A 17,548-nucleotide genomic window follows, 5' to 3' on the forward strand; every position below is an offset into this window, starting at 1 on the left:
TACAGCAATGTTTTTACCTTGTTTTCAAGTATATTATGTGCGTTTATTGTCGTTAGTGTCAGAGACCAAGTAATGAGGGATTTTACGGTTCAGGCTTTTTGCTTCTGAAGCCTGAGGAACAACAAGCCCATAGCTTAACAGTAGAGCAGCTCTGGTGTCAACAGTTCTAGTTCAGCTGACTGTTCAGGTTCAGAGTTGTTGCTTTTAGAAAAATATGGCCGTGTTCCTTAAGGTCTCTGTGTTACTTCGCTTTATTAGTTTTGCATGCTTCTTGTGAAGCAGGACGGTGTTTACAGCAGTGGGTACAGGCGGATCAGTTTCTCGGCTGTCTGGCTCTGCTCTCTGGTTCCGTAAACTCGCTCTTTCAGGCTGAATACAGAAGTGATTCCATGGAAATAACACAGGAGGCTCCTTTACCTTCTTCTTTAGACTGAAGAAGTTGATCCGGAGTGAAGTGAAGGCTGTAAACTTTGCTGTGCGGCGTTAGCTTTAACTGGTAGCGACGAATATTTACAAACCACCGTCTTCTTAATTCAGGACTGCTTGGAAATCCATAAAAACTTAAAACTTAAAAAATATTAGGAAGACAGCAATGTTCATAATATTGTTTTATTTGCGTCTGAAATAAGACTGTGTCTTTTTTAGCTGTCATGGTAACTCAAAGCTGAAAAAAGAGAGCCGCATTTGCGCATGCGGTTGTGACGTCAGCTCGGCAGGTGCAAAGAGCCCATTATGAGATGCCGGCTTTTCTTTACATCGGATTTCAATATTCAGCGGCAGCTTGATGGAGCAATGAGGAATGAGTCGTTTTTGTCAAAGTAGCGGAGAGAATGGAAAGCGTCGGTTGGCCGCTTCGGAGCATCAGATGAATCATAATTAACCGTATTGAGAAGTTAAAAACAACAGAGAGATTGTTCATGCACTTCTGTAAGAACATAGGCTACATTTTCTTTAATTATCAAATGTTTTATCAGCACATTGAGCTCATGTGATCCCTGCTCCAGAAAGATGAAGGTCTCTGGACATCCTGAAGGTAAACACCGACTGGCAGTCAGGAAGACGGACACTGATGAAACATCCTACAATTCAGAGGCTGCAGAAATAACCACACTGGTTTCTTTTGATTCTCATCAAAAAATAATGCTATTATTTTGATGAGAGAATAGCATTATAACATGATCTAAAACTCAAAAAAGTTGAGTTTACATATTGCTGTGCCTTTTAAATAAATCAAACCAAATCTCCTGTCAGTTCTATGTTGGTCACTTTTTTGCCTTTAAACTAAAAGTAAACTAAAAATAACTTTAAAATTGTAGTACATACAGAACTGAGATTTTTGTGTTTATCTCACCCCTAGCTGTTTGTGTCCAATGTCTCTTTATTGCCCTATTGTCCCCATGGACAGCCAGTCTACACAGGGCACAATAAGCTTCTTGGGCTTTGACCACTGGAACTCACCACCAGCCTCTCTACAAACCCACAAGTACCAAGTAGGTAGGAAAGGAAAACAATGACTGCAGTCAATGCTGTTGACAAATTTCATCTGGAAGATTATTCTTTATTATTTTGGCCAGAAGCAGATTTCCTTATAAATATACAGAATATACATTAAAATCTAAACAGATACACCAATGTCTTTGTACTTTTCCTGTCTTTGTGATGCAGGATGAACCCTTGATACATAGGACACTGTCCCTGGGTCTTGCTTGTATCAGCTCTTATGATGATCATTGCACTGTATATTACTAGGAATGAAACCAACCAAGATTATGGATCGTTAATGCATTTTCATTGCTTCTCCAGTCTACCTTGAATCTGATTAATTGTGACCGTAAAACATGGCAATTGTCAAAGAAGATGCAGAGTTTAATTATAACAATGAATCAGTTCTACATTGTGTTTTCAGTGATGGTGCTTAGTGCAACTATAATGTTTTTCTTCTTGTAGCTGGGCCAGCGACATAGTGGGCACCAGTGCTTACCTCCTGCTAACCATACCACAATGCACTGCTGGTGGAAGGCATGGCCACAGGGCAGGCCCATGAGCAGCTCCTCATTCACAAAGTTCTCAAGGCACACCACACACTCTGAACAAGGAAGCATGTCATTGGGCCACCCAGACCAATTTACCTGAGTAACAGAAACTCCTACAGGAATGATGCTACCATCCTCAGGAAATCTGTCAACTTTTTGGAAGCTTTTATTTCTGTAGCCATAGCAAGATGGGTAAAGAGAAACAGACTTTACAAATTGACTACTGTTGGCATCTTGGTCCCTGCACAAAATATTGAGCCTGTTGTCCTGATTGCACAAAGATCCTATTTGGCTTAAACTACTGTGTGGAAGTGTGTTTATGCTTGGAGGTGAGGAATCTGTCAGTTCTTGGCAGTTTATGTTTGATGGCAGTCTATCCTGTTTATCATCTTGATGTAAACAAGACACAGACTGGCATTGATGGAGAACAGTTTTAACCTTCCAGGTTGGAAGAGATTTTAAGTAGTCTACATTTACTAGTGGGTGAAGCCAGAGATCTGGGAAAGCCAAACGCTCAAATAAAAAGCTGGGGTCATCTTCCCACTCTGAAAGATCAGACGGGAACTGTTGCACTAATGTAATAGGGTGAAGCAGAAAGGAGGTGTACCAGTCCCACAGACTGGCTAGCCACTCGAGGTTGGTTGTGGAGTTCTCTTGGTTCCTTGTACCACAATGGCGTTTCCTCTCAAAATAGTCAATCAACAGGCCATGAGCCAGGTAGGTGGACAGAAAGAGAGCTGGATGGGATGAGTAAAAGGTCCAGTCAGCCCTAACTAAGCTTGCGAATGTGGTGGTGTCTGCATAACGAATCAACTTCAGACTGTAACAATACAGTTTGTCCAGATAGGGGAGTTGAATGAGAGCCTGTGGGGAGATACAAAAACAACAGTTACCAGGAGCGTTTTTAAAATTACAGTTACGTAGTCAGTCTGTAACTGCATTCACTTTATTAGGTGCAGTAAACGCAAGCCGCGTTAGTGGAAATGTAGTTCATATTACCCAGAAATGAACCTGTGCTTATGTGCTGTAGAAATTAGAAGCAGCTTTATTGTATTTGCATATTTATAACTTCCTATAGTATTGTGTATAAAATATCTGTTGGAACAGTATTTTATTTTCCTATCAACTATATTTTACTATCTTTTGTTTTTCACCACACTGAATGTTTACTTTTCTCATCAACACAGGACAAACTGTCTTCTAATTCTCTGAAACCATATCAACAATAAACTAAACAGTTTTCTGATTATGTGTTTTCTGATTATACTTATCACTTCAATTTAAGGCTTATAACATTAAACTTTAATACAATTGCATATACCAGGATGAGTATTTCTGCTGCAAAAATCACAGACTTTTACTGGCCAAAATATGTGGCACAGCCTTTTTCCTGAGTAAGAACCTTTTGAATAGAAGTACTAAGTATAGTTTATTATTTAGCCTTTTGGTGGCATGCCGAGGGGTTGCTCTGGACTGAGGGTGTGCAGCATCACTTCAGGCAGGACGTGGTGATTAGGCATTAGTACTGCCCCTTTCAATCAATATGAGAAAAAAATATTCAACTGCCATAAATGTTTTTTCTTTGATGTAGGAGCGTTATTTTACTTGAAGTAATGATTAATCATTAGTAACTTAAATAAATAGTGAACTGGTTTTTAGTGTGGTTTGGCCTATTTTTAAAAGTAACTTCTAACTCTTTAGTTCCCCTTTATAACAAACTGGTTGGATCAGTCAGTATTTAATTTCCTTCTATCTTGTAACATAGGTCTGTTTTTTTCTTTTTAGCAGTTGTGTTAAATTGCCCCTGAAGCTAAACCTTGGGTGATTTTGAATTCTTTCAAAGTGCCCTGTGACTTCACTTTACTGTTTTGTTATTTTATTTTGGGGTGAATATTTCCAACTTTTTAAAAAACCCATGGTACTGTGACCTAATGCCTTAGTTGATCAAATATAAGTCTAATTCTCACAAGTTGATTAGTGAATATAAGCATCTTCTTTCTATAATAATGTGGGTGCACCCTAAGGAAGCATGGGAGTACCTTTTCGTGCAATAAAAATAGAGTAATAATCAGTTCCCTCATGATAATGTTTTTTTTAAATTAATGTACTTCTCAATTGTCTTTTAAGTTTATTTCTGTTTTTGTTTTTTAAGCACAATATACTTTCTGCAACAACAATTTAAAAATAAAAATCTTTGAAAATATATATTTTTGTTCTGAACATATGTTACTCTATTTGGGACGCATCAGAAAATCATATTAGTTTCAGTCCATCTGGAAAGAATTCACAGTTCCTTTGAAAAAAATTAACTATTTATTGGAATAATAGTCAAACTTCTCCATCAGCATTCTACACATGGTAAGCAATTATTACAAAGCGACAATTTTAGAAGTTTATAAAAATAGAAATCAAAACAAATTACAAATCACATGTACATACGTACTCAGTCTTTGATATAACAAAATCTAAACTTAGGGGCATCTGGTTTCAAATTAAAATCCTTCAGATGTTTCTAAAATGTAACAGAATTCACCTGAGATAAATCTGATTGGTTAAATATGATATGACATGAAACATTGATCTATATAAAGTATCACTAATTTTAGAGCAAGAACCAAACAAAATCAAAGGAATTGTCTTCAGAAAAATCTCTATTTTGAGATTGCTATCTCAAAATACAAAAGTTGGGAAGGATAAAAAAAAAAAAGACATTTGGTGGCACCAAATCTCCAAAAGCACTCTGGTGTCCCTTTTTTTTTTTTTTTTACAAACAAACCACAACATTTCCAAGATCTGGTCACTGATCAAGCTGAGTAATAAAGGAAAAAGGGTTGTGCACAGAAAGGTGATGAAGAAACCATTGCATAGTCCCTGTCAGGTTTCTCCTGTTCTGAAAAGCTCTACAGTATATGTGTTTAAAATTTATAAGAGCCAGATGAAAGTTCTTGCTTATTGAAAATGAATAAGAACTTAAGAACTTCCGTTCTGGATTAATGAAAACATTCTTGGCAAAAGCTTTTTGCAGAGCTCCAATTTTCCCCTGTGACATTTTGGGTGGAAGGACATTTGCTGATAGGACATGGCAGCCTATCTGAATTTTGCAGATATGCACTGTAGACATTCTTAGAACCAAATGTGGAAAAAGTTAGCTGGTCCATTGCGTTCCTATGCAATTCTGTATAGGACGGTTTTCTCATTAAGCTTGATGTCTCCGGCTGAATTTCAACTGGGCTAGTCAATGAACAGCAGGAATTGTGAACGATGTTGACGTTGAGTTTCTGCGCTGTTTTATAATTATAATCTGGTTATATAGGGTTGTAATTGACACTGAGAGTGAGTGTAAGGGAATGAGGTCATTTAGTCTATGTGGGCCTTGCTTCCAAAAATTAAACAACTAAACTCAAAGCAAGAGGAATGGATATTTTATTGCTGGCAAAGAGAGCTGCTACTTACGGGGTTGTTTACAGGCATGCAGTTTCTGGTAAGCTTTATTAAGCTGGTACATTACATCAAGGCCAAAGGTAGTAATTGGGTAAATTCAGATTGTTTAAAACTTTAACAGAGTCCATGCCTTCAGCAAACAATTGTTTCTCATAGCTGAGGGTCCAGAAGCTCTGTAAGAAGCGTAGAACAAGGGGCTGATTTTTACCAAGCTAGAAATAAGTGAAGCACTGGGAATATGTTATGGATGTACATTGTCTTGCAATTCTATTGATACCCCTTGAATACAATTAGGTATGCATATTTTGTCACATTACAACCACAAATTCATATATTTTATTAAAATTTTATGTGAAAGATTGACAACATAGTATCCAAATTTGAAGTAGAGAGAAAATTAGACATGTTTCAAAACATTTTTTACAAATAAAAACTGAAAATACAGTGTGCAAAAGTATTCAGTCCCCTTTTTTCTGAGTCCAACCAATTCCTTTCAGAAGTTGCCTGACGACTGCTAATGACTAAAAACATGAGATTTTGTCGTTATTTTTCAGGAACATATCAAAATTGCAGTGGTACCCTCAATGATAAATAAAATAATAAAGCAAATAAATATCTGTCTAAGGTTGACTAAGTCTCAATCCTTAGTCAACCCTCAGTCTAGCCCTTTTTAGTTTTCTGAGAAGAAGAGTCTTTGTTGGGCATTCCTTGCCAGAAAATAGGTCAGGTCTAAGGTGATGTGGATGCCCAGGAATTTTATGTTGTCCACACACACACTCTACCACCTTCCCTTGAATCGTAATAGGTGGGCAAACTGTCCCCCTGGACCTCCAGTAATCCAATATGACCTCCTTGGTCTTGCAGGTGTTAAGTGCCAGGTTATTCAGTGAACACTACTGAAATAGGGGCTGGATCTCCTCTGTACAGGATCTCATCATTATTATCAGACTCATTACTTTGGTGGTATCTGCAAACTCTAAAACCCTGTTAGAGGACTGAATAGATACACATTCATGGGTGAACAGAGCATAAAGAACCAGACCAAGCACACAGCCCTGTGGTATGCCTGTATCGACTGGGGTGGATGATGTTCGGTCCCCTAGTCTCACCACCTGAGGCCAGTTTGTGAGAAAGTCCCTGATCCAAAGACACATTTATGTTGAAAGTCCCAGGTCATGGAGCTCCACTGTCAGCTTCTCTAGGCTGATTTTTTTACTTTAGTTAAATCAAGGCCAGCCCAAGCCTCCCTACGCGAAATTTGGTTTTGGGGCCCTCTAGTTCTGCTAACAATGTGGACTGGATGCAATCAGTAGCAGTCCAATTATTGGATCATTCACATACCTACTATAAACTTATTGCATCTCTGGCAATGCTGTTTACATTACATACATGTATAATAGGATACATTTATTGGCCAACTGATTTATCGACCAGTTGATTTCTGGGTGCAGATTTCCTTAATTTTGGGGGATTGTGATTGGCCGATACTTACATGTGAAGCCCATCTCATCTCCTAATCTTATCTTCGTCAGCAAAGGTTTAAAAATCAGTCTCTGTCCTCTTCTGCTCTACAGTGAGAGGTTTGACTGACAGACCAGTCCACCAGGTCGGGTCTGCATGTTTGCAGTTAACAATATTCACCCCTCTGTTGCCAACTCAGTGACTTTCTTGAAATATTTAACAACATTTCAGACAAAAAAAATTCATATCACCCAAAATCAAAATCGTGAGGTCAGACTTTTTAAAGATCGGTAACCAGGGATCGGCCAGAAAACTGCAATCGGTGCAGCCCAACTTAAGATGGAATACATATACACATATTCATGACGTTAATTGATTGAATAAATTTATCTTAAGCATTACTCCAATAGCTAAAAATGTAATTTATACCAGGTGACTCTTTCTCCCCTGAGAATGTGGAATGGTACTGGACTGACTTCTGTGCCTTAAATGATTTTAACAGAAGTTTCACATAACTTAGAAGTTGATGTAAAACTAATGTTTGTTTTAGCCACAAAATGATTATGCTCAGCAGCAAATAACATATCTCCAACTACAGCATAGAGTTGGTCGTCTATGTAGCAGCTATGTATCCTGACGTAAAAACATTTTGCTAGACAATGTCAAACATTGAGAAGTTTTAATTATTGTTATCAAATGTTATCAAACACAGCTCTTTGAAGCCAAAAAATACCACAGAAATATACAGAGCCAACCATGAGAATCAACTAATTTAAAGTTTAAACTCATTTTCACACAAACACAAACAGCCTAGCATAAATATTTGGCTGTTGAACTTGACCGTTCAAGCTAATTTTCTATTAGCAGCTTTACAAATCTTTTACATTTCATTACATTACCAAGGCTCATTAAAACAAACCTTTATCTTGGCTTTTTTTCTATTCTTCCTCTTTCTTTTCTCCCTCCCTGAAGGATAAGTCCTTTTTTGAGACATTATTTTGTTTACTTAACTTCTGACCGGAGCTTTTGATGTTTGGATGCGCACTGCACATTGCACGACAGCTCATGCTACCGGCGAAGCTTGCGGTACCTACCGCGGCCACCAGGGGCCCCCAAGAGCAATTTCTTTTTTCTTTTTACCCATAAAATTATGATTTCTACATACATTATCAAATATATATTATTTAAAAAACAAATCACTGAGGGGGCCCCTTATTGGCCATGGGGCCCTAAGCGACTGCTTAGTTTGCTTATGTCTTGGGCCGGCCCTGATGTTTGTGTCTGTTAAGGTTGAGATGGAACTGCACATGAGATCGGCCCTTTAAACCATTCAGAGAACCAGCACAATAGAGACACAATCAAAACTGTCAGATGACTGATTACCCCGCGACAATAACTCAGAAATAGTCCAAATAGTTTGGATGTATTTTTATTTCTTTCCTACTTACAGAAAGTTTCTGTTTATATCATAGGTTTGTTGTGCTTTTCTATACTAAAGAAAAAGATATAAAATGATAGATATTTCACAAGGAGATATTAACATTCATGGAAAAACCTTACATAACCTTGTATTAAATCAGAAAGCCCCGTAAGAAAGACTTATAGTATTCAATTATGCCGCATGAACTGATAAGTAGATTGTTGCTAGGGAACGCAAAAGAAAAAGAATTCTCCATGTCCCCTGGAGGGGTCCGTAAGATGGCGTATTGCACCGCTTAAAAGAGGCTTAAATTATGTAATGTTTCAAACGTAAAGTTCATTAGTATGGAGGACCAAAACTGACATAATAAAAAATAAAAGCATAAATATATATTTTGTTTTTCATTGTCCTTACATGTGTTTCTGTCAAGAAATATACATATATATTGTTTTTCCTTGTCCTTACACATTTGCTGTCAAGAAATTTATGTATTTTGTTTTTCCCTTTCCTTTATACGTGCGCTGTCATCAAAAAATGTACATTAATTGTTCTTTTCCTTACACGTGTTTTCGTCAAGAAATGTATATATTTTCTTTTTCATTTCCCTTAAACATGCGTTTTTGTCAAGAAAAGTATATGTTTTGTTTTTTCCTTATACAAACCCTCGTTCTTTTGTCATTGCCTCCTCTCCTTTTTTCTTACTTTTCTGTGTGCATCTTTATGTTAATGAGCAGGGCTGCCTTCTATGTCCAGCTCCTCTGCTTCTGGCCAATAGAGCTTTGGAACCAACGTCACTGCATATTATATATACTGTATATACTGTATATAAGTCATGGAGTGTCTGTACATAGTCACTGTAGCCCGCTTGGGAATTAGAGATTGAGGTCCCAAACACCAGATCCGCTGGAAGTCTGGGATGTCTCCCAAACATTAAATAGTACGGAGTGTATCCAGTTTAGTCATGTCTCGTGCTGTAAGCATGGGTCATGGCATCCACATATACTGTACATGCCACCTGGGCTTTAGGTGAGGTGGCAGAGTTCCTTATACAAAACTCTTGGTATTGATGATTTTTAGACAAACTGATGGGAGAGAGAGGATGCAATTGACAGAAGGCAAATACATCAGCATGTATTCATTAGGACCCTAGAACCGGACCCTAAATTATTCATTAGGGTCCGGTTGAATCTTTCAGTGGTCCCATTCCCCTGTGGGTGATATGGAGTGGTGTGAGTCTTAGTGATGCCAGTGATCTTGCATAGTTCTTTTACAATTGCACTCTCAAAATTGCATCCTTGATCTGCATGGAGCTTTGCTGGAAAACCAAACCAGCAGAAGAAATTCTTCCACAGAACCTTGGCCACAGTGTGTACTTTTTGGTCTTTGGTGGGGTAGGCTTGAGCATAACGAGAAAAGTGATCTGTTACAAGTATGTTTTCAATGCCCCCCTTTGACTTTTCCAGGCAGAGAAAGTCTACACACACAAGCTCCATGGGGGCATTGCTATGGATGCTGACAAGAGGAGCTCCAACACTGCCTGTGGGGGTCTTCCTAAGACAACATCTTTCACACTGCTCACACCACAATTTGACTTCCAGGGACATATCTGGCCAGTAGAATCGCTCTCTTATCAGCTGTAAAGTTCTCTCAAACCCTAAATGACCTGAATCATCATGCGGAGCAGTTTTAGCCACCACCCGCAGCTTCTCTGGCAAGATGAGCTGCTCAATGCGTCCTCTTTAACCATCTGTGATGCGTCTGTATGGGATGCCATTTCTGACCACCAACCTCCTCCACTCTTTTATGAGAAGGCTCCCATGTCTTCCCAGGCTGATCCTTACGCTCCGAGGTGGTTTTTTGTTATTATTTTTGAAATACAGAACTTGGCCAATAATGGAATCATCTTTCTGTTCTGCATGGATTTGTTGAATTGTCATTGCTGGAAGTGCATCCAAATACAGCTGATTCACTGTTGGGAAAACACAGCTATCTGGCCCATTTGAAATCGCAGTGTTGTCGAATGTATGTGTAACAGTGTTTAGGTTTAAGTTGCAGAATCCCACTTGCTTTATATGTATCAGTACAATGGGGAAATAGCGCCCCCTCTTTGTGTGGCTGGTTATATGTTGCTGGCCCCTGTACTCAGTGCTAGTTTGTGAAAGCTGCACGAGAGGTGAATTACATTCTTCACAGCACACAGTGTAGAAAAGTGTTAGCAATACATAAAACATCATTTTTATTAAATTAGACAAATGACTATTTACTAGATGTGTGCCTGGCACCAATTTTTGTACTTTTAGTTTTGTTAATATTGTAAAACACTTCATGTACTAAGTTAAAAGCTAACATAGCTCTCTGTTGTAGTGTGCTGATTGAAGCTGAGCTGTTGCACTGATTCAAACCCCCTATATCTTCTCATTCAGGAAATAAACTGCCTGATCACCCAGAAACTCCTTGTCTTCATTAAAAAATCTACACAACGCAGAGTCGAGGGGTTACTTGGGCCGGCTTGGTACAGTGGAGTGAAGCGGAACCCGGTTACATATGCTGAGGCTCTGGAAGACATTGGGGCCCTGGAGGCTTTGATTCAGAAACCCTGACATGGTGACTGTAAGATCTGTGTGACTACTTGGTTGGACATGCGTGAAAGAGCATCAGCATTTGCATATACAACTACAGTATATATATATATATACAGCGTCATATACAGCATTTACAACTCAATTGAAATAGTGTCCACAGTTTTTGTCAACACCATCAGATAAAAAGAAAGTAAGAAAATCAGGAATTATTGGGGGGCATCAGAAACTCTGAGGACTGCAGGACCTTTTCTATCTTTGGTAGGAGGGCTACTCTGCTCTGGTAAGCTTATATTATTCTTTAGTTTTTTCTTTACAGTACAATTTGTGCGTGTTTTTATGTGTTCCAGTATTGTCTGGAAAACTATAAATAGGATTTTAAACTCCCCTCAGCCCCCCCCTTCCCTCTCCCCACACACACACCCCGCTCCAGCGTCCAGGTTCTGCGTTACGGCCCTGCATTTGTTGTCAGAGCACAGCGCTCCTCCTGCCGCTCCACAACTCAGATGTCCCGTTGGACAGATTTGTGACACTTATCTTAATTTTACTGATTATAATGGCGTTTAGTTCCACAACTTTACGGACTCGTTCATTTGTGGGTGTTTTCACTTTTATTGCGCTGTCTCGATGTTTGCAGTTTTCTGGAGCGCAACGCGAAGCTCGACATAATTCACAGCAAATATATTAACTTGATATTAACAAAGACACAGCAGGACGAGTAGCGCGTTAGTAAGTAACGCGTTACTGACGTCACTGCTCAGTTGTAACGAGGGGTTATTTGACTCACTGTTGCCGTTCTATCAGCTCGAACCAGTCTGGCCATTCTCCTCTGACCTGTCGCATCAACAAGGCATTTGTACCCACAGAACTGCCGCTCACTGGATATTTTCTCTTTCAGACCGTTCTCTGTAAATCTTAGAGGTGATTGTGTGTGAAAATCACAGTAGATCAGTAGTTTCTGAAATACTGAGACCAGCCTATCTGGCACCAACAACCATGCCACGTTCAAAGTTACTTAAATCATCTTTCCATCTTTCCCTATTCTGATGCTTGGTTTGAACTGCAGCAGATCGTCTTGGCCATGTCTACATGCCTAAATGCATTGAGTTGCTGCCACGTGATTGGCTGATTCGACATTTGCATTAATGCAAAGCTGTCCAGCTATTCATAAAGTGGCCGGTGAGTTTATATAGTGATATGAATTTTATGCAATATCACCCATCCGTAGTTCCAATCTGTAAGAAAAATATTAATGGCACAATAATAATGGTCTCATAACTCACAGGTAGGACTAACAAGAAATGACAGGGTAATGTAATAATACAGAAAGATACATAACATTTTAAAGTTTGATAATTAATACCTGTTATAACCTATTTATGACAACTGATGATTCTTGTTTAATGTCAAGTTGGCATAAAAAAGACATAATGACAAATTGTTATAAAGACATTTTAAATAATGTCAACTTTGTATTAAGTGTCATTATTTACTGAATACTGACACTTATCTAGAGTAATGACAAATTGTTATAAAGACATTTTGCCAGACTAATTTTGCTAAATTGTTATATTTAGCTAAATACTACTGTTGAGGGGCACAAGCAGGTCTCCTGGCACACAGATAAAAATAAAAATAAAAACCCTTAAAACAGCACTTGGGACATCAAGAATAAAAGCTCAGAACTGATAGGAGGGTGGATGGAGTCAAATACAAGGCAATCTTGAAAGAAAACCTGTTGCAGTCTATAAAAGACTTGAAACTGGATCAGACTTGAGACTTAGGGTCGTTGTCCTTTCTTCTGGAAGGACAACTGCAAGGTCGTTGGAAGGGCAGAACTAAGGCAAAACTGTCGTAGTTCTGACCTGCCCTCCTTCCAGTAGGACAACGACCCTAAACACAAACCCAGGGCTAGGGTTTAAAACAAAACATATTTGTGTGTAGAATGGTCCAGTCAAAGTCCAAACCTAAACCCAATCAAGAATTTGTGGCAAACTCTGAAAATTGCTGTTCACAAACACTCTCCATCTAATCTGACTGAGCTTGAGCTGTTTGGCAAAGAAGAATGGAAAAAAACTTCAGTCTGGATGTGCAAAGCTGGTACCATAAAATACTTACAGCTGTAATTGCAGCAAAAGGTGGTTCCACAAAGTATTGTCCAAGTGGTGTGAACATTTTTGTACACCACACTTTGTTTTGAATTAAGCTTTGTTTCATGGAGGAGCCACTTGGGTCAGCTACTCCAGGAGAATCCTAAGGCAGACCCCAGCCAGCCAAGTCGAGCATGTTTATCTATTTCTTTCTACTTCACAATTCTATACCACTCTATGTTGGTCTTTCACGTTAAATTCCAATAAAAAAAATGTTTGTGGTTGTAATGTGACAAAATATGGAAAAGTTCAAGGGGTATGAAAAATTTTGCAAGCCAAGATATTTACTTATTTTTTAGTTTAGTGTTTCAACCCATTAATTGATTAACATAATATTGAATAGAAGGCAGCTGTAAAAATATGAGTCAGATGATTTCCTACCAAAACAGGAAGCCAAGACACCAGCAATATGGAGTTGTAGGTTCCAAGTGTTCTGATCAGAACAACAAATCGCTTGATTGTTGCTCCCTGTGAATGAAAATAAATAGGAATGACAAATAAAAATTAATGGCAGGAAGAAAAAAAAGGTAACATTCTTTTTTATGAATATATCACAGTTTCAGCGAAACAAGGAGACCTTTGTGTAAAGATTAATAGCTTGGAGTGGACTCACTATGTAGAATAATACTTCTTTAAAATGTAGGTAAACCCCATATAAACTTTTTGTGCAGATAAGCTATATAAATTTGGCATTAAGGGTGCTATCTCTTGTCACTGAGCAAATTGTGACACTTTCTTGTAAACTTGTTTATTGTCCATTATTTGGCCTAAAACTGTCTTAGTTCTGCCCTCTTTGTAACCCAAAGAGTTATGATGCCTGCTGCAGTTGGATTTTTGTGTTGATTATAAACTGCACAGCTTGGTCATTGTCTATGTCACACCCCTGCATTCGGGTATAAAACCAACTCACTCAAACACGTAAGTTCAGTCAGGAGTTGGAATTGTGTGCATTGACTGAGTCACCAAGTGGCAGCTGAAGGAGGAACAGCTTGCCCTGCTCTCTCCCGTCCTTACTGATAACTTTGCCTGAGTTATTTTTAAAGTGACAGTTTTTATAGTTATATTCACATTTTCGACATCATAACTGGATTACTACAAACCTAAGGACTGGGGAATTTTCTTACTTTTATTTTTTACCTTACTTTTCTTCATCTTCAAGTTGAACCAGGACAAAATGCCTCCAGCCGACCCCAAGAACATTAGCAGTATTATACACCGACTTCAGTCTGTAGAAAGGAAGATCAAACTGCTGGAGGTGAACTTTGAAATCAACGCTAACTGTGGAAATGAGACAACTCTCCCTCAAATCAACGGAGAGGTCGTACGCTTCGCATCAAGCAGCTCACCCTGGAACGCTCTGGGTGCCAAGCCAAAGCAAAAGTTTCACACTGCAGATCCGATGAGGTGACTGATAGGGAGAACCCCTCACCTGGATGAATCAGCGTGGCCGGCTCTGAGCCGAAACCCACCTTCAACCTCAACACCTGCTCCACCAAAGAAAAACAAACAAGCAGCTGCAACCAAAACGGTTCCACCGACCAGGCTCCCAAGGACAAAGCGACCAGCCCGGGCCTCAAAACATTCTGACTCTGGGAATCCCACTGAAAAACAGATTTTCTGTACTCCAGCCTGAGCCTCTGAGTGAAACCTCGCCTTCAAACATCAACAATGAGGCAAGACCAACACATCGACCCCCCAAAGCTCCAAAGGACAAAGCGACCACCAGGAAAACGAAAGGTATGCCAAAAGTGCTTATTGTTGGAGATGAGGAATCAGTCACGTTTGCAATCCCAAGAAAAAGAGAGTGATTTCTTTTCCTGGTGACACTGTATCTGATTTAACTCGTAAAGTTCTTACGCTAACCGCTGATCAGCCAGATATTAAGTCTTTAGTTGTGCATGTTGGAGCCAACGATCTGGCAAAGCAGAAATCTGAGATTCTGAAAAAGGACTTTAATATTCTTCTGAACACTATGGGAAAGTTAAAAATGAAGTTATTTCTCAGTGGTTCAATTCCATAACCTCAATGGGGAGACGAAAAACACTCCAGGCTGGACATGATAAACAAATGGCTGATTAAAACCTGCTCTGCCAGCTCAGTGACCTTCATCGATAACCTCTGGATCTATTGGCAGCGCTTTCACCTCTTTGGAAGAGGCGGACGGAATCTTAATAAACATGGGATAAAGCTACTCACTGCAAACCTTTTTCATTTCATCAACAAGGACAGCAACGTGATCATCGCTTCAGAAGAACAGGCTCAAGGATTTCTGACTATAGGATGGAACCCTCCGCTTATCAGGAACAAAAACAAAAACATTGACTGGAGACGGCTCCGTCTCCAGTCAATGTAAGAACTTTACGACTGGTTCCCTTCCTCCTTCCTCCCTCCTTCTCTGCTCACCCACTAATTCACAGGATTCACAAGATACACATGAAGAAATGTCTTCTGGACCGGAGTTTCTTAAATTTACAGATGGAATGAATCAACAGGTTTTACTTGGCACGTCTCTACTTAGTGCTCACATAGCAGACCTCACTTCATTTAAGCCACCTGACTCTAACTATAACCAACCGCTCCAGTCTGGTTTTCGTGCTCACCATAGCACAGAGACTGCCCTTGTGAAAGTGTTCAATGACATCCATATAAATACAGACTGTGGGAGAACCACAGTGCTGGTTCTGTTGGACCGCAGTGCAGCTTTCGACACTGTTGACCATGACATCGACTGGAGAGTTGGGTCGAACTCTCTGGTCCGGTGCTTAACTGGTTTGAATCCTACATAAAGAACAGGGATTTCTTTGTTTCAATTGAAAACTTCTCATCAAAGAGGTCAAAGGTCACATGTGGGGTACCCCAAGGTTCAATCCTAGGACCCCTCTTATTCAATATTTATATGCTCCCACTAGCTCAGGTTATAAAAGGAAATAATATTAGCTACCATAACTATGCAGATGACACACAGCTCTACATTACGATGTCACCAGGTGACTCAGAGCCCATCCAATCACTGAACAGATGCTTAGAGCAGATAAATGTGTGGATGTGCCAAAACTTTCTCCAGCTGAACAGAAACAAAACTGAAGTTATTATTTTTGGACCTAAAGAGGAACGATCTAGAGTCAATGCACAGCTTCAGTTATTACAACTAAAAACCAGCGATCAAGCCCGAAACCTGGGAGTAGTGATGGACTCTGACCTGAACCTACAGAGCCACATAAGGGAAGTTAGGAAGCTATTTAATTGTTTACACACAGCTTTACACATACCTTGGCTGATGAATGGGAGGTTGGAGATCGGCCTGTAATTCTGCATTAGTGATTTGTCCAGACTGTTCTTCTTTATAAGTGGTTTGATTACTGCTGTTTTCGAAGCCTGGGGGAAAACGCCTGATGAGAGCGATGAGTTTACTATTTGGATCAGATCAGCAGCAATAACAGGCGGGACTTTCTTAAAGAAATGTGTGGGTAAGACATCCAGACAGCAGGAACTGGAGCTTAGTTGACTTATAATTTCCTGTAGGGTTTTATAATTAAGTAGTTGAAATTGGGTCATTTTTGCTGTATTTGTTTTGTTTGGGCACAGCATTGGTACTGACTTTATAGTGGATGTGCAGATTAATCCTTTGATTTTTTGAATTTTCTCTGAAAAGAAGCTGGAAAACTGGTTGCAGGCAGCATTACATTGGAATTCAGGCGGTAACGTCGTAGGAGGGTTTGTGATTCTGTCAACTGTTGCAAATAAAGCTGGAGCATTGTTAATGTTTTTGTTTATGACATCTGCAAAGAAAGCCTCTCTTGCATGTTTTAGTGTTAAATGATAGTTACGTAGTCTTTCTTTATAGATGTCACAATGAACGTGAAGTTGAGTTTTACGCCACTTTCGTTCTGCCCTACGGCAGAGTTGTCTTGCAGATCTAACTGTTTGTGCATTCCTCCATGGAGATTTCTTCCTACCAGACACAACCTTCATTTTAATTGGGGCAATGGAATCAATAATATCTGAACCTTTAGACTGAAAATCATTTACCAACTTATCTACGTCATTACAGCTTAAGGGAGAGGAAGAAGAGTAGATTTGATTAAAAGTTTCTGCTGTGTTTTCAGTGAGAGAACGTTTTGTGATGGTTGCTGTTTCTCCAAGTGGGTTAAAAGATAAAAAACTTTCAAAAATAACAGCGAAGAGATCCGACAATGCGACATCAGTTACAGAGAGATTGGAAATATTCACACCCTTACTGATAACCAGGTCCTGTATGTGTCCTTGAGTGTGTGTTGCTTGTTTGACATGTTGTGTTAGACCAAAAGTCTCTAAAATATTAGCGAGCTTTTTTGCCCCTCTGTCTTGGGGGTTGTCAACATAAATGTTGAAATCACCAACAATTATTAAACAACCATAATCAATACATATAAGTGATAGAAGTTCATTCAAGTCAGCAAAGAAATTTTCCACAAATGTTGGAGT

General features: G+C 39.2%; 1 protein-coding gene across 1 annotated transcript in view; it reads right to left on the reverse strand.

Moving 5' to 3' along the window:
• Nucleotides 1-1,524: 1,524 nt before the first annotated feature.
• The window catches only part of rnf103 (ring finger protein 103), a 48,240-nt gene continuing 32,216 nt past the window's right edge, over nucleotides 1,525-17,548 (reverse strand). Inside the window, exons 6-7 of the mRNA XM_023329131.1 lie at nucleotides 13,466-13,552; nucleotides 1,525-2,897 (exon numbers count right to left, since the gene is read on the reverse strand). Coding sequence (XP_023184899.1) covers nucleotides 1,890-2,897; nucleotides 13,466-13,552 — 1,095 coding nt within the window. The 3' untranslated portion in view covers nucleotides 1,525-1,889. The remainder of the gene's footprint in view (nucleotides 2,898-13,465; nucleotides 13,553-17,548) is intronic.

This window comes from Xiphophorus maculatus, chromosome 23 (genome assembly GCF_002775205.1).
Source record: "Xiphophorus maculatus strain JP 163 A chromosome 23, X_maculatus-5.0-male, whole genome shotgun sequence".
Taxonomy (NCBI): Eukaryota; Metazoa; Chordata; class Actinopteri; order Cyprinodontiformes; family Poeciliidae; genus Xiphophorus; species Xiphophorus maculatus.